The 20,790-nt window shown below is 39.1% G+C and overlaps 1 protein-coding gene across 1 annotated transcript in view; it reads left to right on the forward strand.

The window, feature by feature from the left end:
- LOC109040710 (protein amalgam) overlaps window positions 1-20,790 on the forward strand; it is a 156,306-nt gene that overhangs the window by 54,779 nt on the left and 80,737 nt on the right. The window contains exon 2 of the mRNA XM_019056718.2: window positions 8,222-8,319. Within this exon, the coding sequence (XP_018912263.2) occupies window positions 8,222-8,319 (98 nt within the window). The remainder of the gene's footprint in view (window positions 1-8,221; window positions 8,320-20,790) is intronic.

Genomic DNA, 20,790 nt, shown 5'->3' on the forward strand with positions numbered 1-20,790 from the left:
AAAATATTTCCATGTGAAGATGAACCATCAAAGCTAAAAATTTAACTCAGCATTCGCACAAATTTATAAATTTATTTTTGTGGCACAATGGTACAACTTCTGGGAAACATCCTGTGAAAGGTAACGAGGCACTTAGCATATTTCTTGAAAAATTTGCTAAAAAAATATCTTTGCACATTTCTGCTTTTGATAACTTATACCTACAAAAGTACATAACGATCCAAAAAGTGGTGAATTTTACCAGTCAGGCATCAAGGGGTGAAATATATGGGAGCATAAATATAGCATTAGGTACCTAAGATGACATTTGAATCAGTGAGTTCGAAAATACACCAACTCGGAAAAAAAAATTTCAGGAAACACCTAAAACTTCGCAGCGGGCGAAGAAGTTACTTTAAGAAAAACTTTTTTGGTGCCAAAGGACGCAAGAAGTACTCTAGAGACTTTAACGCACCAAGTTTCAGATACTGATTTTTCATAGTCTGCCCTGAAAAATTTATATTTTTTGACCTGAATAACGCTTGAATATTTATATAACTTGTTGGCACAAGGTATACTGAACCGAAAAAAGAAAACCGCATCGGATAGTCACCCGTTTCCCTTGATCGGCCAAAAATTGGTATTTCCAATGAAATTCTTCGATTCTTCCCTTTTCCCGTCGCCGTTTCGAGCACTTCCGATTGCAATTTCGAAATATCCTTTTGCGTGCAGATGCTTCTACTTATCCAGAAGTGTAACTAAACCGTAAAAAAGTGAAAATCGAAAAAAACCCGTGTTGGAGTGTTTCCGAACTCACTGATTCATTTTACATAATTGGAAACATGATTATTTGGATAGATAAGGAGGGGAGACGGCAGACGATAGGATGGGTTAGAGTAGGTATTGGTTAGAGAGTGCTCGAACTGCTCTGAGTTCCCGTCGCGCCACGCAGCCATCTTGCCTGCTCATTCCGAGGGGGTCTTTGCCTGCAAAAAGTAAACATCAAAGGATTACTGGTCTGGCACTGATAAACAAACAAACAAATACAATGAATGGCCGGGGCCGCCCATAGAGAAAATAAAGGAGGTGTTTGCATTTCGGGCATCTTGGAATTTTTTGATGACTTGATGACGTAGGTGGGTACAGTGTGAAGGGGACGTCCCTGTACCCAGCTGTACCCACCTACGTCATCAAGTCATCAAAATACTCCAAGATGCCCGAAATGCAAACACCTCCTTTTTTTTCTCTATGGGGGCCGCCTTCTCACCAGCCACCATCTCACGAATGCATAGACGCTATTAGTGCCACGTCACAGTCGGTATCGATTGTATCGAACTGGATCCAAACAATCAAACATAACCTCATCTTGACACCTCCCTCCCAGAATTTCACTGTCAAAAGCCAAGAAACTGGAGTGGCATAGGAGTGGCCCAGAGACAAATAGAGACCGAGCACGTTGGGTTTTCAGTGAGGCACATCTAATTCTCGGGGATCCAACGGAACAACAGTCATGTATTTTCTGATTTCGCCTAAAGTTGACTGATGCTACTCGGCTGTTGGCATTATGGCGGCTTGTTTACATTCTTCCTAATCAATTGCAAAGCGGAAAATTTTCCAATTTTTCATTTGAAACTCTTCCAAATTGTCATAAAATGACCTATTAGAAGGTATAACATTAATTCGCCCCTTTTAATCAACATTTGTGATACTTTCGGTGGTTTCACCTTATGTAGTGAGAAGCAGATTCCTCGAGACTCTGAGCCTGGTCCGCAGATTGTTCAACTTCATAATGGATAATTTTAGTTATCGAACTTTCTTTTGACTTTAAATGGTGTATAATTTTTTCTAGACAGTATCAATACCTTGTGATCAAATTCTCAATCTATTAACCTCCATATCATGTCGCAGGATAGAGATATTTTAGCTATTTGAGATCTGTCAAGAACCTGATCACAGCAGCACTGCCAGTCTTACAGATACACTGTATTGAAATTTGACGAAAAAAAATTTACTGTCTATGTCATAAGCTGCTCACTATGATAAGTATTAATCGTGGATCAAATGCTTGATGTCTCCAACATCCTATCTCTAAGCCTGATGTAGTGCGTTGAAAGCGGAGTGTTATGGCTGCAAAGCGTCGATATTTGTTGTTAAGGAGGCGTGTAAATGAAACTTTTGGATAAGCTCGCAAGCTGTACGAATTCTTTTGTGTGTGGAAAATAACTGAATGTCCAGAATTCTAAACATCTGACTGTATCTCAAGTACCTAAAAGAAATGTTGGTCAGGTCAGAGTTTGTGAATCCTTGGCAGCAGTTAATGCAATTCTTCTACATATTTAAGGCCTTCGCTCATCAAAGTTAGGTAAGTAAGAGACCGCTCAGATCCATCATATTATGCTTGTCAGTATTAGTCCATAACTCCATAGTGTAAAAATCCTTGGAGGGTGAAGTGCCCATCATCTGATGGAGTTCCTGAGATTTGTTTAAGAACTTTTCCTCCTGATTATTCTCTCAATTTTACCAGAATTGTCTCTTCCACCACCATCATAAAGTATTTCAACCTTGCATTAAGTGAGAAATGATGTATACGCTATCAACTTCGCCTTAGAATTCCTGAAATTGGGAGTCGTGAAACAAATAAAGTAGCTTCACCGTTAACATTTGCTAGCTTAGTTGGCAGTAAAACTCATTAATTCGGTGAAAATAAAAGTTAATGTTTTTTCTTCGCTCATTTCGATGAGGAAACACATTGAATACATATAAATTGTGATACTGCATGCAACTAATACTACTTCCTGTAAAATTGGAAAATGTGTAACTCGAAAAAAGGAAAGAGGATCTCACCAGAGTGCTCTCTTACAACTTACAGATCAAAATTCGTGATATTTCGGCCCTTAAAGGTTCTTTCATCATTCAGAAATAAAGAAACTAAATTTAGTTTGAACAGGCATCTTTCAAGAAAGAAATGTGACAGCTTATTTGCAGTTTTTAGCTTTTTCATAATGCGTCAAATCTACCTCTTGACTAGAACAGGCGAAGATTCAAACCGCGTACTACTTATTGTTGGTTTACATTTCATAATAACTAACTAACTAACTCACTTACCAAACTTTAATGAGCAAAGTTGTTAAGTACGTAGGAGAATTTCAGTAACTGCTGCCAAGGATTCACAAACTCTGACCTGACCAACATTTCCTGCAGGTACTTGAGATACGGTCAGATGTTTAGAATTCTGGACATTCAGTTATTTTTCACACACAAAAGAAATTGTACTGCTTACAGGCTTATCCAACCGTTTCATTTACACAGCTCCTTAAAGACACATATCGACTCTTCAGTCGAAATGCTCCGCATTCAATGCATTACATCAGGCTTCGGGATAGGATTTTGGAAACAGAATTATTTACAGAGAATTATCCTGAAGAAATTATACACCATTTACAGTCAAAGAACATTTCGATTGCTAAAATAATTATCCATATGGAAGTTGAACAATCTGAGGACCAGGCTGTCTCGAGGAATCTGTTTCTCACTGCAAGAAGTGAAACCACCGAAAGTATCACAAATGTTGAGTAGAAGGGGTGAATTAATTATTTACTTGGTAAAATGTCATTTTATGACAAATTCGGAGAGTTTCAAAGGAAAAATTAGAAAATTTTCCGCTTTGCAAGTGATAAGGAAGAATGTAAACAAATCGCCATATTGCCAAAAGCTCACCAGATACGACTAGCACCAGTCAACTTTAGGCGAAATCAGAAAAATGATGACCGTTGTTCTGTTGAATCCGCGAGAATTAGATGTGCCTCACTCAAAATACATTGGCGGAATAGGGCGTGCTCGGTCTCTATTTGTCTCTGGAGTGGCCTAAATCATGGTGGCCCTCGTGGGTATTTTCACCTTTCTGAAACTGCTTTATCCCGTCAACTTAACAATGCGGGAACGTTCCGCGATTAAAAGAGCTGTCTCTAACACAACTTTTTTCTCAAACTGGGCGAATTATCTCTGAAATTCTTTAGTTTCATATTGAATAGTAAGGTTATGTTTGATTGTTTGGATCCAGTTCGATACAATCGATACCGACTGTGACGTGGCACTAATAGAGTCTATACTCAAGCGGATGAATCAGAAATTAACTCATGGCCCGGGAATTTATGAAAGTAGCCGCTAAAGTTTAATTTGACGCACTTTTCCATGATTATTATTCCAAATAAATTCCTAATCTGTTCTTTAATTGACGTTGAATGTCATTCTCTCACCTGGAAGCCATTTTTTTTTTTTGGACGACGGAGTTTCGAGTCGAGGAGATTTTCGAGTTGAGTAGATTTTCGAGTTGAGGAGTTTTTTCTCGAGTCGAGTGAGTTTCGAGTCGAGACGGTTTGGAGGTTCCTCCAGTCGAGTAAATCTCGAGTCGAGGAAGTTTCGAGTAACGTCTTAAAATTCCGGCCTAAGGTATTTGTGTCACCAAAAGAAAATGTTGAATTTATTTGAAAAAGAGACAGTTTTGAAGAGACCAGCCTACTTTTACCTGTTGCAAAAATAAATACACTATAGCTGTAAGTCGACTTTATTTCTGGGATAGGAAATAAAAGTACGTTTGCAAAAGTTTAATTTGTCACCATGTTATCACACGGATATACATCGAGGTTAGAGTGTCTCAGCTCACGTCTCATTAAGTGCCTTTTTGAAAACTTTACGAATGGACGCCTTGTAGTAATTTCAAGATAGAAAAAGCGATGTTACACCTCCATTTTCTCGCATAATTGGCACCCATGCAGCTCCGTATGGCTAATTAGGTTTCAGACGGAAATGGAGGACTATTATCTAGTTTTAACTGTTTCCTGTTGCGGTACGCTCCGCGAGCACCGTGCTGTGTCACAACGGATTTTTTTCCGCAGTTTTCACTTTCGAGCGCTAGCTTCCTCGTCCCTACATTCAGCAAACTTTCATCCTAAGTATATTCAAATTCATTGGGAATATACTCCATTTCATTAAAAATATCATTCTATTATGTTTTACTTTTACGATGATTATTGCATCACTCATTTGCTTATTTCTGATAATATTCCATGTTCGGAAAATCTTTTAAGCACTCATCCGATAGGGCCTTTTTTATTTCAACCTGCCTCTAGAATTCTAGTATACTAGTGACAATGCGTTCAAATAGTGCACCAGCACAACAGGATGGTGGAGAAGGGCTTAAAATATTTAGAAAAGATTAATCAGTGAAATCTTTAGCTAATCAGGGTCGGATTCACCTACTTGCCGCCCATGGGCCGCCTATATTTTGCCGCCCCCTTCTCATTCGTTTTGAAACTCGATAAAAACCATCAAATGAACGTGCCAGCGGGGGAGGGGTGCATAAGACGCATTTACTCGTATTGAACACATTTTTGGGGGGGAGAGCCCTGTCAACACTACTAGCAAAAGTTCACGAAACTTTGCGCGAAAGTTAAGTTCCGTAAACCTATCTCTGTGTGGACAAGGCCTTCCATTCATAAGAAATGAACGAAAAAATCATGAAAGAACAAACATAAATGTGGTTCAATGATTTTAATTTCCGCCGCCGTGTTGGACGCAATGCGTGAAGTATTCAGGCAGTCTTGTAGGCGCTAAGCGTTTCACGCTGACCGCACTGTGTTTGGCGCAATGCGGAAAGTATTCATGCATTCTTGTAAGCGCTATCCGTTTCACGCTGGCCGCAATGACCGCACTGTATTTGATGCAATGCGTGAAGTATTCGTGCAGTCTTGTAGGCGCTAATATGTGTTACATGCCGATCGCCGCGCCGAGGGCTTCTCCTTTTCATCTCAAGTCCGCGTTATCATTTCTCTCTAAGTCGCGCCGTTCTTGGCCAAATTGCGTGTTTGGTTTCTCTCGTAACTCAACTTATTAAGGGTGCTGTCCCTTGTATCACTAAGAGAAGACAAAATTAGGAATTACTATACTCTCAGGAAATGAGAGATTTTGTCGCCTTTTCTCGTTTGTAATTTCGTTTTTATGAATCCGATTTTTTTTATACCTACACTTTAAAAAATTGCAAATTTTTGCAGATTTGCCCCTTGGATTTGCCGCCATGGGCCGCGGCCCATGTGGCCACCCCCTTAATCCGGCCCTGTAGCTAATGCTTCTGATGTCATGGCCGCACGGAAGGCGATAATCATTTTTCTATAATTTTTTTTAACGGGAGTGTAGTTTTCTCAAAATTGACGGTTGAAATACTGGTGAGCGAGTTTTTTAATCTCAACGGTGCTCATTTTTTTGGGAGAACTTAAAAATGCGCCTGAATAGAAAACAGCTGAACCCTTATCTATGTAATAGAAACGTATTTGAGCTTTCCCGCTTGTTTTACAGTTATTCTATTATTTCAATAGATCAAGTGACACCCTGCGATTTAATAGAATGAAGTACTGTTCTTCTTTGTAAAAAAAAAAAAAAAAAAAAAAAAAAAAAAAAAAAAAAAAAAAAAAAAAATGAAAAAAATGGGAAAAATAAGAAAAATGAAAAAAATGAAAAAATGAAAAAAATGCAAAAAAATGTAAAAAAATGAAAAAAACTAAGAGTCTTCATGGTCTCCGTTTGGAATCCTCAGATCGGTTTTCCGGAAATTTTCCAGCAATAAAAAACAACGCCGGAAGTATTAATTTCAGATCGTCACCGGCTATAAATCCGGACCCGGGCGCTCGAAACAAAGCGCAAATTGCCACTCTTATTTAATCAACGTCACATTGATCGTCGTATCATACACCGTCAGCGACATCAAAGGGCCTGCCCGAGACCCTCTGGAGCGTGCACCGGGAAGAGGAGCAGAAAGGTGACCCCACTTCAATCTCAACGCTCCCGCGGGACCCGAGGACCATTCTTCGAAAGATACGTTTTAAACTTTCCACTAATTTAACGTCGCCGAAAAAAGGATGAAAAAACCGCTCGCGTGCACTAAAGACCTTAAGCCTCGCGCGCGGCCGGTTCCTCAAGCCCAGCTTACGTTTTACAATGGCGACGCACATTAAACGTCCCTCGATAAATTTATCTCCGGAGTGTCATATTGTTCGCGGAGGCCGCAACAAAGCGGAATTCGGCCCACCCCTTCCCCGGACGGTTACCTCGCCTTCTCGACTGAGCTTCGAGCGTGAAAAAAACACGGAAATATGCTAATGCAACCTCGTGGATTAAAATCAGACCAAAAGTGCGTGAAAATTCTCGAAAAGGTTGGAGCCCTAATTAATCGGGATGATAAAATGTGGACGAGTGGTTAACGGAAGAACATCACTCACCTCATGAATATCTCATTGGTCTTGATGATATCTACCCTTGTGTCTATTTTTTAATCGAACTGTCCACAGAACAACTGAATGTGTTTACATCAGATGGTATGGATCAATATGTTACATTGAGTGGAGAAATAACGCGTAAGTTCGGTAAAGATTACTATGGGGAATGAAATATAAACTAATTCGGATATTTGGTTGATTCTGGAGTTTTTCCGGTCGTTTTGTTGTTTTCTGTGTTAAGTTCAACGGCAAATGCACCGGGTTTGTTCAAGTTCCACTTTTTATATGAACTGTATGTACCACAAAAACACAAAATACAACCATTTTCCAAATTCTTTGTAAAGACATTAATAGCCTAGGATGCTGAATGTCTAAAAATAAAATAACTAACTAACTAACTAACTATTTCTCTCGTGGTGTATAAATATACGTTCAGGTGGGAATAAATGTGAAGTAATACTTTAAATGCTTCCATTGAGACTTCGAAATATTCTAAGTACCAAGACCTATTAAAACCGTCTGGACAATGAAAAGGACCTTGATAACAGGAACTCTCGTTCAGAGAACTTCTGGTAACAACTTGCAATAAAGGAGTCGATAAAATTAAGTATTTGTGGACAAACGAGAAGAAGAAGAAAAATGCGGTCAAGAGCGCTGTTACGTATACCGAATTACCGACGCAAACAAAAGGTTGGTGATTGTTTATTGCTCAATCCGATGAATCATGAATCCTTCGATGAAATTCTGTATACTGCTTCCTCTGTCTTGATTGATTTCAATGAATCATATTTTATATCGTACCTGAGTGAGGAGATCTGAATCTTCCTCATGTATATGAACGCCGGGAGGAAGGAAATTCATGCGAAATGTTTTCGTATGAGTTTCATTCATCTTCAAGTTCGAAGAAATTAAAAGGCCCCGAAACTATCCGAATATTGGTTTCTAAAATTGTCCGTTATTTCTTTTTGTTCCAGAGTCACCATCGTTCGGTGAACCGATAGCAAATGTTACAGTTCCGTTGGGGCGAGAAGCCATGATGACCTGCGTTGTCAATGACCTAGGAACGTATAAGGTAAGAGCGATTAGTAATGAAGTAGTAAAATGTAACGATAGTTGATTTTCATCTTTTCATTTTTCATTTTTTCCGAAAATAAGATTCATGTGTTAAGTTGTGTTTTGTATTGAGCACGATAAGGGACAAAATCCCTTCTAAAACTCGACAAAGCGTTTTGTTCGAACTGCAATCATTTCCAAGAGACCGTTTCGGATCGAGTTAAAAAACGCAAGTAAATAAACTCGGGGGCATTTCGCAGTCCGTCAGGGGAATTGCATCCATATTAATCAAGCACATGGTTGTCAGCTCATCTTTGCCGTTGCCATTATTTTCATCAGAAACAATCATGGATTTGAGGCTGACAGTTGAATTGACTCATCGTAATAATCGATAAATTACCTTTACTATGCAGTTAATTTTATTGAGTGTTGATTTCAAACGGAGGGATAGTGTTAATGGATAAATACCCCAGTAGTTTGTAATTCTCAACGTATTTGACTTATTCCTGAAATAATTGAAAACCCGAGGCATGTATGGTATAACGATTTTACATAGTCCTAGCAAATGCGTTTTAAGAAGAAGAAAAATAAGAAGAGGAAGAAGAAAAAGGAGAAGGAGAATTAACAACAAGAGAGAATAGGGTCGAATGATTTCGTGGGTCCACCACCGGTCGAATCTTAAAGTTCACGCCAAATAAGTTAACGCACTTTTAGACTGCAACAGAGGATGGTCAACAACATCCTAGCGTGGAACAACACAGGAAATGTGTCATTCAATAATTGTTCTAGTTTCACTAAGCTCCTCCAAATTTCTTCCAAATTTTTCTTTTGCAGTTTTGTTGTTAGGCGAAATGGATCTACAGATCCGGGTGTAACCTTGAAAACCTTAACGGGGGAAATATTAAAACCTCCCAGTAAGACACGCTCACACACACACACACAAAATCAAATAAAAAAAATCTTAGCATGGTAAATGCAAGAATCGAGATAACGGATCTCCGCAGTCTAAAAGTGCATAAACTCATTTGGCGTGGTTCTTTTTGCAATGAGGTAGTACTATTTCTGCCTCATTCTTAAAAACACCTTTTTGCATAGGGAAACTAAATTCACATATGCTGCTCCTAAAATGAGCCGGAGATAACAGATCCTAATTCCAAAATGCAATCCGATGAGAACCTGAGATATAGCTCTAATCCTGATGAAATTTCGAAATCCAATGTTTCGGAGAGGCGCCATCTTATTGGGAATTTTAAATCTTCTACGTGCTAACTTTCAACAACTTAGGGTTCTTCACGTAATTCTATTAAAGGGTGGTTTCACGATAACTGGAATAGTTTTGTCGCCGTAATAGACAACACATTTTCCGGTCATATTTTTAGTACTAATGATGATCACTCTAATTTTTTTTCATTCACCTTCAAAAGGTTACGTATATTAAAACGCTTTTTAAAGATTTATCGCTCTTTTTTTCAATTTTAATATATAAATGGCCGAAAATGTGTTGTCTGTTACGGCGATAAAACTATTCCAGTTATCGTGAAACCACCCTAAAATATGAAGAAAATCTCTCCAAAATATGCAAAAAGCCCAATAAATACGTAAGAAGACTAAGTTCAAAACTCAGGGATTTTGGCAGCCCCTTGGGAAACTTTGGGTTTAAAAATTCTCATAATTAGAAATCTGGCAATGTTTATGAAACGCAACGAAGGCGAGGCGTCCCACTCAGGGGGCACGACCGTATAGGGGGGCGGAGGGAGGGGTGGGGGGGGGGGCGAGGAGCAGCAGCAAAGTCAGTCAATCGACAGTTCAAAGGTTCCCCTTTGAAGTCGGGCTCGGTTAGTAGATGGGCGATTAGTTTTTTTCGAACATGGTCATATTGAGCAAAAATAACGGTTTGTAAACACCGACGTATCCACCCCCTCGGTGGAATAGCGTAGATTCGAGGAAGAGTATCAGAATGTTTGAACAGGCGTTCGGGGTTTCACTGCTTTGACGGGGGCAACGGCTCCCCCTATCTCGCAGTGTGAAAGACCCCCGCTGTCAACTCCTCAGGACGCATCCTTTCATTTGCCTTTCCCGTAAAATTATGACTTGGCCTCTGCCGTATCTAGAGTAAATTATGTCTCATCAGCGCACCTGTTCATTACAGGCACAGTTCTCACACGTTTCCTCCCATTTGTCGGATATATATCGTTGGTTTCTAGTCGAAAGAACTTAACCATATTTAATTTTTCTTAAATTTTCCAAACGAATGGCCCTCTTCAATTAACCGTCTATCGCTATAGTTGTAGAATGAATTTTGAATATTGGATTGTGGGTGACACTAATTTATTTTTTAGCTTGGATAAAAAACATAGAGTACCTAATATTATTTTCAAAATTTTGAATTTTTGGGAATTGAGGAATATTTGCAAAATCATACCACAGAAAAAATATTAAATTTTTAAAAACCCCAAAAAGACCTTGTTACGGATTCGTAACGCTATGCAATCTAGAGGGTTAATGAAAAAGTTATTCAATATTTATAGAATTCGTGACTATATCTCTCTATGAGTATTGACGCTGATGCATTCTTTGTGAAATGCATAATTACAATGCATTTGGAACTACGGATATGTGTGATTTTGTGTTGCTCAGGAAACATATACCGCACGTTAGAAACATGAGTTATTTAGCACTGCTAAAAGATCGATTTGAAGTCTAAACGAAAATTTTTCAGTCTCTCATGCTGAGCGTTTTTTAATAGTCTACAGAACACCGTGTCAGAATTTCAAACCATACTTTGCATTATGCACTTGTAAACTTTTGACATTAATAAGTTTTAAAGCTTGCAAAAACGGCGGCAAAAAGGGACAATCCCTTTCTATCAAAACGAAACAACTTTCCCTGACATTTCGGCAAACGTTGACTTAGTTTTTCTCAATTTCACGCCCTGATCAAACCGAGAAACTAGCGTTAAAATACCTTTGCAATGAGAATATCAAGAGGTAACAACAGAATAAGGCTCTCGGACTCACACGGCGCTGGGATACCACTATTCGTGTTCTATGGATGTGTTGGAAGTATCATCAAAATTGAAGGCGAAATGAGACACTTGGTCTTAACCTCGCGACGTTGCAGATGTTCGGTTGTAATTAGATTTTCCGAGAAATTATGAACCGTGACAGACACTTATACAGTTAGCCCAGTTGTTTGGTGTTTTTATGTGGTTTTGAGATCGAATTTCTCAATTGGACCACATTTTGCAATAAGGTTACTGACTTATTTTAGGAACAACATATGAATCATCGGTTTCCTGATGGCGAAATGTGCTTTTATGGAAGAGCAGGAGATTATGGTTCCTTATTGCAAAATGTAATCTAATTATGGGGGTTCTAAACGGGAATCCATATTTGCTTCCCTAAAAATTATGAAACCCTCCCCCAAAATCGGAACTAAACAACTGAAATAATACTTGTTAGGATTAGAAACACGCAAAATTGTACGTATATTTAGATTAGATAAGTGCTTTGCGTGAGCGAAAAATTTGAAAATGCGTGATATAGACTAAGTAAATTTTGCATTAAATAGAGAATTTCAAATTTTCTTGACGTACCTGGCATGATTTTTGGGAGGTTTCACCGTCCAAATGTCTATTCATTTATTTGTAACTGTTGTGTGCAGCAGGTCGACCCACTGTTCGATTACGTTTCGACGGTGAAACTACCAAACCACGTATCTCGGTTTGCGACGTCGCAGACTTCCTGTCATACTTTATTTTTTAAATGAAAAACTATTTAACGTCCAGTCTTGAAAATGTCTGTGATTTTTCCTCTTCGCGCGGAGAAAATTCTGTGAAAATTTCAAGGAATGATATTGATTTGGTCTACTTCCAAAAAATAAAATGTGAGCGTAGATTTTTAAACACCGCAAACGAGATACGTGGTTTGGTAGTTTCACCGTCGGTTTGTTTCAACATGTTGACCACTCAAACGTCCTCCGCGGAGTAAATTTGGGTGTCGATCAAACAATAGGCCTTTGCCAGACCAAATTACCGATGGATGGACGATTTAAACGGAAATTAGAAGCACAAATCATTTGTTGCCAAGCTTCGTTCGATTCCATTTGATATAATGAACCACGAGCCCTTGAGGCAATGTGGAAATTAGATGTAGACTTATTAAATTTGAAGAATCATAAGTTGTTGCTAGATTTTTCCTAATTTCATGGAAATAAAAGTTGGCGCGAAATATATTTTCGATGCTCGGAAAATTAAAATTAAAAGCAAGGGTTGAATTTTGATCAATTACGAGCATTCGTTTTTTCTAGTCGCAACCATCTCCCCTGGCAGTATACATTAAGCTCCCTGGTACTCATCTGAGTCTTGTCAGTGATAACATTAATCAAGTTTTAACATTTTCTCATTGAAATTTCATGGCTCTTGTATAGTTTCATACATTCTTGAGATGTGCTGCCAGAACTGATGACTTACAATATAATATGGATTGCATTTTGCAAAAAGGAGCCGATAGCATTACAATGTCACTGAGATTGTGCAACTTTTTTTACTCTGCAAATAAAAACTGATCATCTAAACCAGTTATATCTTTACTCCCAATAATCTACAAAGTAAAGACGAACATTACCTTTGTAACTATAATTTATTGCATGATTTCAGTAATTTTTTGCAAAGAATGTGAGTTGTACAATCCTAGCAACGGTGAAAAGCTTTTGGTAAAATTCAATCCATACAACTGTCATGATATCGGCATACTTGGATCGCAAAAAAGAAAAGCGCGATTACAGTGTTGTAAAAATGTTGCTCCTTCATAATTATCTAAAAAAATATCCTAAAATAGCGAATCGGTTTTGCTTCCCACCAATGATGGTTAATTTTAAAGGAAAATAATTGTGTAAATGTTAATGCTGGTATTTGTAAAAGGAGAGAGAAAGTTTTACGACTTTGAAAACACTGTAATTGCGCTAGGTCTTTTTTGCTAAAAGCGATCCAATTGTTGATTTTTAGTCAATTTTAGCAGCGCAACGTTGCGAATTTTTTCGGAAGTATGCTGAAGATAAACCTTAAGGCACATTTTGCCTGGCGCTATCACAAATTAGTGAGCATACGCACGCCCGTAATCGAGGTGAAGGAAAAAAGGCAAAATCGATAAAAGTTTGCTTCCTTTTCGCCTTCGTGCTCCGTGGTCAGTGGGAGAACGAAAACATTCGATGATTATGGTATTTAATCCCCTACCACGGGTCTCCTCTTCATGGGAGGAAAGTTAAATATTCAACGATGAACAGCAGACATTGATTTTTGACGTCTTCTTTATTTCGCTCCCCCCCTCCCCCCTCTCTCTCGACCGTTGAACGGCGAACACTCCGGTGGTGAATTTTATGAATGAAGCCTCGGTAAGATGGCTCGGGAGTGCGGTTAGGACTTCCCACGCCCACTTTTCACTTTCAACTCGGCGAATTATGCATAATTAACTTCAGGGGTTTCAGTCTGCAAGTCCAATCAACAAGTGAGATTATCTTCCTAAGTGATTTAAGTGTCATTGACACCTTGTCTTTAATTTTTCCACTTCCTCCTTTGAAGTCTGTCCGTTTAATTGGCTCGACAAAAATCCGCGTCGTTTTAATACTGCGATAATTACTGACTATTGGTGATTACAGAATTTTGATGAATTAATATTCATTTGATTTAATTTGTCTTTGACATTGAGTTTAAAAAACAAGGGGTACGCCCCCTGGCCGCTACGCAGTCCAACCCCAGAGGAGGCTCCGTGCCCTCGAAAGACCTATTCTCGAGTCGTATATCAAAGGTGTAAGGAGATTGGACTTGTTTAAAGTTTATTTTCTGATGATAGTCGCAAATGTAGGTAATGGAAATTAGCCCGGTAGACCTGTAAAACGAACCATGACAAAATGATCCTAAGGCATTGAGCTAAATCTCTTGAGACCATCTCATTTTTATGTGGATTCATTCTAGGTACAAATAGAACATAGCGCATTTTTGCAACCTTAACCTGACCTATCCTAACCCAACCTTACAAAATGTTATCCAAACTCAACGACGCTTCATCGGTTGCGAGGATCTGCTGTTCTAATTTATATACAAGTGAAATAGCTGGATAAATATATCAACGCTATATGCTCGTCAATTAGAAGACAATTGTTAAACTCCAAAATGTCGGACGCTATTAATTTTACCAAAAAAAACCTGCTCTATGGGAAAGTGGGCATGCAGTAAACATAATACCAACACGACACCAACTTGGTCTTAGGACTGTTCCATGTTGGTCTTTTTGAGCAATTTGACAAATTTGTCGGTTCTCGCACGAGGGAACTTAACTACGTTTCAATGTTGCCAAATTTCCTTTCGATAAGTGCCTTTTTACCATGAAAATCTTGGGCAATTCTAACTGAAAAATCAAACACATTTTGGGCAAAAATCACATACAGGTATATTCATATAAAATATAAGATTCTTCTAGTCAATTTTGCAACCTTGGAATAGAGTTACGCTCCCTCGCCCAGGGAACGACGAATTCGGTATCATATTTGCACTTATTTATGCTAAAAAGAACTATGTGCATAGAGTTTGCGTGGAACATAGTTCCTTTTAGCATAAATATGTCCATTTTTCGCACAAACATGGTCGTTTTTAGCAAGGCACTTCCCGAAACTGCAAGTTTCCCCTACGTCCTCCTCGCAAGCAAACACCGCATCGAAGAAGTCATCACAATACGAAGTGCCGAACCGCAATAAAAGGCCACTCAGGGATACATTCATAGAGTCATCAAACTGACAGAAAAGTGAAATGTTTTCGCACGCAAACGGATAATCCCGGAGAGGAGGGCCGGATCGAGCCGAGTAAATAAACAAGCGCACAATGGCCCGACTAAACAATACAGATTTAAAATGAAATAAAACAGCGTAAAATTCAATTTGGGAGAAACGGGACGCCGGCGGGGGGAGGGGGGAGGGGGGCGGAGGCAATAAGTCATAGCGATCGCGAAGTGTCGCGCCGCGGCAATGTGGCATACGGTGGCGGTCGGAGGGGCGGGGGGAAGGGGGTGTCGGGAGCGGGCCGAAACCTGGGCCAGATAAAAATCGGCGGATTAACCCGGAGCAGAACCACAGACTCAACTTGGACCACTCAACAATGGGGCCCGCGAGAGGGTCGAGGGGTGAAAAGCTGATATTGAAAACCGTGGGGTGTTCGTGTTATCCCTGCATTGTGTCGCCTCCGCCGCACACGGTTGCCGCCCCGCGGAAAATTGTCTCCGCGAGGGTGAGGCTGGTCATCGTCCAACGAGCAGCCGTTCACTCCGATTTCTAACCAATCAGCTGGCTGATAATAAAAATTGATCGAAAAAACGATAGATACATACATTCCAGTCGCGCGCTTTACAGCGCGCCCGGGCGCTCTGCGACACCTAATCGCCATCCTTGCCTATCGATCCAAAGGTCATCTGGTAAATGGCATCTTGTGATTTCATCTTGAATGCCACCCATCCACGATTTTGCTGTGCGTCCTCTACGTCTTCTCCCAGGAGGAACCCAATCTAGTACCTTCTTAGGCAACCTATCATCTGCCATTCGTTGAACATGACCATACCAGACAGGCTGTTGGGTCATAATTTCATGCACGATGTTCTGCTCGGCGTTCATGATCTCACGGACTCTTTCGTTCCTTACGTGATCTCTCCTCGAGATTCCGGCTGATCTTCGCCAGAAATCCATCTCAGTTGCCTTAAGAATCTTTTTGGCACGATCATTCATAGTTCATTCTTTTCGCTCATTCTTTCTTTCAAAAACGATAGATGAAAAAGGCAAAGAGCAAATAGAGCGATCATATTGGTGGAAACGGGTAGTTGCAATGGACAATGGAGGTAAGATCGATAGACTAACTAATAGCAACCGACGAGAGACTCTACGGTAAGTCCGGGTTAACAGCTAACCCGTGCTCCGCATTGGACGAAAATTCACGCGCTAATATTAGTACACGTCAAGCTGATGGCAATACAATAGGGCTACTCGGAGGTTGAAAAAATTATATCATGTATTCGAGTCCATTACTTTCACGTATTGAGCCTGGACGAATTGATTTAAGAGCGAGAGACACGATTCACCTTCAATTTGACTGATTTGCAATATTAGCTACTGGGAAGTTAAAATAATAGTATCACTTAGTAAGGCGTTCCTGCAGCATTCAATGGAAGTTGAAAATAGTCCCGGTATTTTCAGATTATCTGTTCAGAGGTGACCTAGCTCCCTCGAGCTGGAATAGTGGTATCCATCTCTCTGCTACTCATTGTTTGTCCAAGCACTTATGTCACCCTAAAAAAAGGATGCTAATTTAACATTCTGGAGTCAAAAAGTATGCGAAAACTCACGAAACGCTGAATTAACAGATAAAGCAGTTACTTTAGCAATGTCAAGATGTAAAAGTAACTGCTGTGGCGGTTATTTTAGTGTTTTGTGAGCTGTTGCACACTTTTTTACATCCAGAATGTTAAATCAGCATCCTTTTTTTCGGTGTGGTTTTGAAGGGGAAATTGGACGCCTGAAAATTAGGCAACTGCGCATTGCACTGCAACGGGATTCCAGCCTCCCCACGCGCGCGCCTGATCCCTCTCGAAACCTCATACCGAACTTTCACTGGCCTGTGCTTCTTGCATTTATGACTCAGACCAGATCCTCGTTGCAGGGAGAAAGAAATGACTCCTCCCCCCGAAATCTTAGAGAAAATGGGTTGTGTAAACAAAGAAAATCTCAGCGAACCCTTTTAGACCCGACTTGGAAGGGACAGACGCACAATGGGCACTGTCATAACCAGTCAAAGTTAATGGAAACTAGGTAAATGAACCGGACAGAGACAATGAACGGAAATGAGTCACGAAAATTCCTCGGTTTTCGAACATTCTGAGAAGAACGAAGGAATCTTAAAGTGAAAAAATTGGACCCATGCACTAAAAGTCTATCCTCACTGAGAAATTTCAGTAAAAACAAAATTGTTTAAAGGTATTTAGGTTGCGAATTGTTTTGAGCATTTGGACTAAATTTCAGAACAAACCTTCATTTCCGGCTGATTTTAGATAACGAGACATGTGTGCTACTATTTTCGTAAGTAGAATTTTTTTTTCAACAGATGGACCAAAAATATTGGTACATTTTTTCGAAGTGCAGTATGTTTAAAACTGAAGCGCTGCCTTTGAGAGATGACTATACGGCATGAAGCCATATTTCAGCTTGAGAAAGAATTATTCGTTTATTTTGAAGTTTCCTTGCTGTTCTGCTTGACTTGTGGAAGACTTATTTTGCGTCGTAGTACTCCAAGTCTTGAAAACTGCATCAGCCAAAAGGAGTGTATCCACAATAGAGGTTCAAATTTTTGACTGCCTCTGGCTTTTCATAGAGTTTTTTTTGAGAGCGGTATTTGTATGCATCCCGTTTCCGATTATTGATGACCAAATTGCGAAACCTCGTTACTCCATTCATATGATTAAAACTCTCCGCTACTATTTTATTTTTTCTAAGAGAAACAATCCAACTTTACAGTTTGAAAATATACGGAGCATAACGCTAACATAGGAAAATCAAGGAAGTTTTCAAGAAGTAACGTTAAGTAGTTTTTCAAGGGAAAAATAAAGCATGGAAGGAAGACTAAAACGTCGCAAGCGGAGATACGTGGTTTCGCACTTTGGCCATTTATATACAGATACATACAAATTGACGTATAAGTCAATAGCTCTTGACTACCACGCACATGCCATTGAACTAATGTAGCCTGACATTTTTTGTTTGAATACGTCCAATCGTTGTGCAAAAGTATAATTTGATGTAATCCATTTTAGGAAAGTTATTCTCGAATAAATATTCAATCTCAGTAAAACGATGTTCAATTCATGTAGATTGCTCAAACTTACAATTTATTAGCGTGGAACAAAAAAAAGTGGGATGCACTAGTCCATTCACGTATTGCTTACGCCTAACCTCTAAGTGCTTTTAAAACATGAGAAATAGGCTGTTTGATTTAAAAAAAAGAAAAATACAAATTTTCAGATTTTCATTACCGAGAGTTGATATTTTGTTTGTGATTTTCCCTCCGCGCGTGTTTTATCGAAGAACACAAGCTAAAATTACAATCAAAATTACTCCGAAAGAGCTGATCTTGAGATGCCTAAAATTTTCATTGAAATGTACGTATTCACATATTTTTAGGAGAATTTCAATAAGAAAACGAATGTATTTTAATCGATAATAAGTCACTGGTTTGAAGGATAAGACTAGGGACTACATTTGAGTTCTTTAAAATAAAATGTACATTTTTACAGATTTATTCCACATGAACTGTGTCGGTGGACCAAACATAATATATGAGTGGTTGACAAATGCGCTAAAAATCACATAATGCTCACATAGCCTCACTGAGCAAAGAAATAAAATTCAATTATGATGACTCAATATTCCGTCACCCTTCAAATTACGACTGATGACGCAAGTTAACAATCCGTAATGTAAATAAATAATCATTATCTCGTCCATGACTAAAACGGCCTCACTATTCATGGGCCAAATCGAGTAAATTTTTTAGCCCCTATAAAAGACAGGCTTGATTTATTGGGCGTGGGGTTAAAATGAAACTATACGGACGCGGGGAGAAGCATTTAATTGCTCCCTTCTTCTGCAACCCCTCGGCAAACCGGGACCCTCCATAATCTCTGATACTCAGCTTTTCGCGAGATGGACTTAAAAAGTGTTAACCATGCTTGGGAATGGGGTCGGCGTTATTTCCTCCCTTTATCCAAACCGATCGGGGGTTTGAGCCCGGCCTATAATGGGTAGCGAATCATTGCTGACATTGTTAAAAGTCCGATTATTTCTTGGCTAAACTAAGCCCCCTCTGCCCTGGTAATTGCGGCGTTATGAATCGTATATTTAATTGAGTGCCCTCCATCCCCTCTTATTGCCAGACCCAACAGAGAATATGCTTCGATGTAGGTGTATCCTTAATGCCGGCCCATTCTAGCGCACCTTTTTATTCGTTGTCATAATCTCCGAACGGAATCCCAATCATTTTGCTCCTTTACCAGTCGATTGAGGCGTGGGGTTGAAGCAATTTCAAGTGCTATTCATTCGCAGGCTGAGGCTAAAAAAGATTGAAGATTGTTGCGGAAATAATGAGGGGTGCTTCAAGTGTTGCCAATACCGAAACTCGTTTCTCAGCTATCTGCTTTTCCATCTATAATCCGGCTCATGCTTCGCTTGTCATTGGATGAGATCATCCTGCTGGCTGCTGGCAAATAATGCTCATTATCCTGTACAGAGGGTTACTAAAATATTCATTCGAGGACTTTCCCAGGAGGCAACCCAACTATTCAATTTTCTCACTTTATTTAATTCAAAACTCTGATTGGTGTCACAAAAGCCTGGCTCCGGTCATTCTGATGAAAAAAAGAATCCAATTTACAGCAATTTTCATCGGACGTGTTGAGTGATATTCTTTAAAGTGCCCGGACAGCAATGCAACAGTTAATTTTCACCTCAACTGCTCGGTTACTTTTAGCTCAACTATTATAATTACTGCCAAATAAATTTTTTTAATTTTTGTTCAATGTTTTTGCCGTGAAAACATGTAGTATCAATAGTAGATCACAATTAATTCTTTTGAAGAGGTGTCTCAGCAACTAGGCAGTTTGCACATCTAATACAAATGAAGAACATGTGAGATTTCAAATATGAAGATTTCAGAACATCAGTAAATTCCAAAATACTTACGTACGTTTATTATCAGATTATGCGAGAGGGTAATTGAATTAATCTGAAGAGAGATGAAATGCGAGCACACATTTTTAGACCCTGTTTTCTGTGAACCATACTATCGATTTCTGCATTTTAAATCCGTTGATAGAATATCTTACAATGCACATCATGCACATTCGACTTTTAGAAAAGTTGTAGAATGTTTTTTATCGATTTAAAATGTCTACGCTATACAAAATACAATTTCAACGACTTTTTAAAGGCCCCTCTGTCACATATCGAGTTTCAGCGCGTGGATTCTATTGTCGAACCTCGAAGAGTGAAACGAATAAATCAACACAACTGAATGACTTGGTGCCTCAGGATGCAATAAATTATTCGCTGTCATTTCATGCAGTTGCCCGATTTTTTTATCAAATGGCGTTCGCTCACTTCGTAATTTTTATTCCTGAAAAAAGAATTTAAAAAAATAAAAAAAAATAAAGAAATTAAAGTTAAACGTGAAAGATTGTTAAGTCTTCTGATGCCTCACACGTCATGTACGTAAAGGAAAAAGAGCAATAAAGTCAATTTGAATGTTTCTTTCTAACGTTTAGTAAGTCAAGATAGTCCACAAAAGTACTCGGGTAGGGAAAATATGCAAAAACTCATTGATACTCGTTTAATAAAAATTTAGGTGCAAGTTTGGATGAAAGAAACGTCTCAAGGTTGACAATTTTCCTCTGTTAAACCTTTAAAT

This window comes from Bemisia tabaci, chromosome 5 (genome assembly GCF_918797505.1).
Source record: "Bemisia tabaci chromosome 5, PGI_BMITA_v3".
Classification (NCBI taxonomy): domain Eukaryota; kingdom Metazoa; phylum Arthropoda; class Insecta; order Hemiptera; family Aleyrodidae; genus Bemisia; species Bemisia tabaci.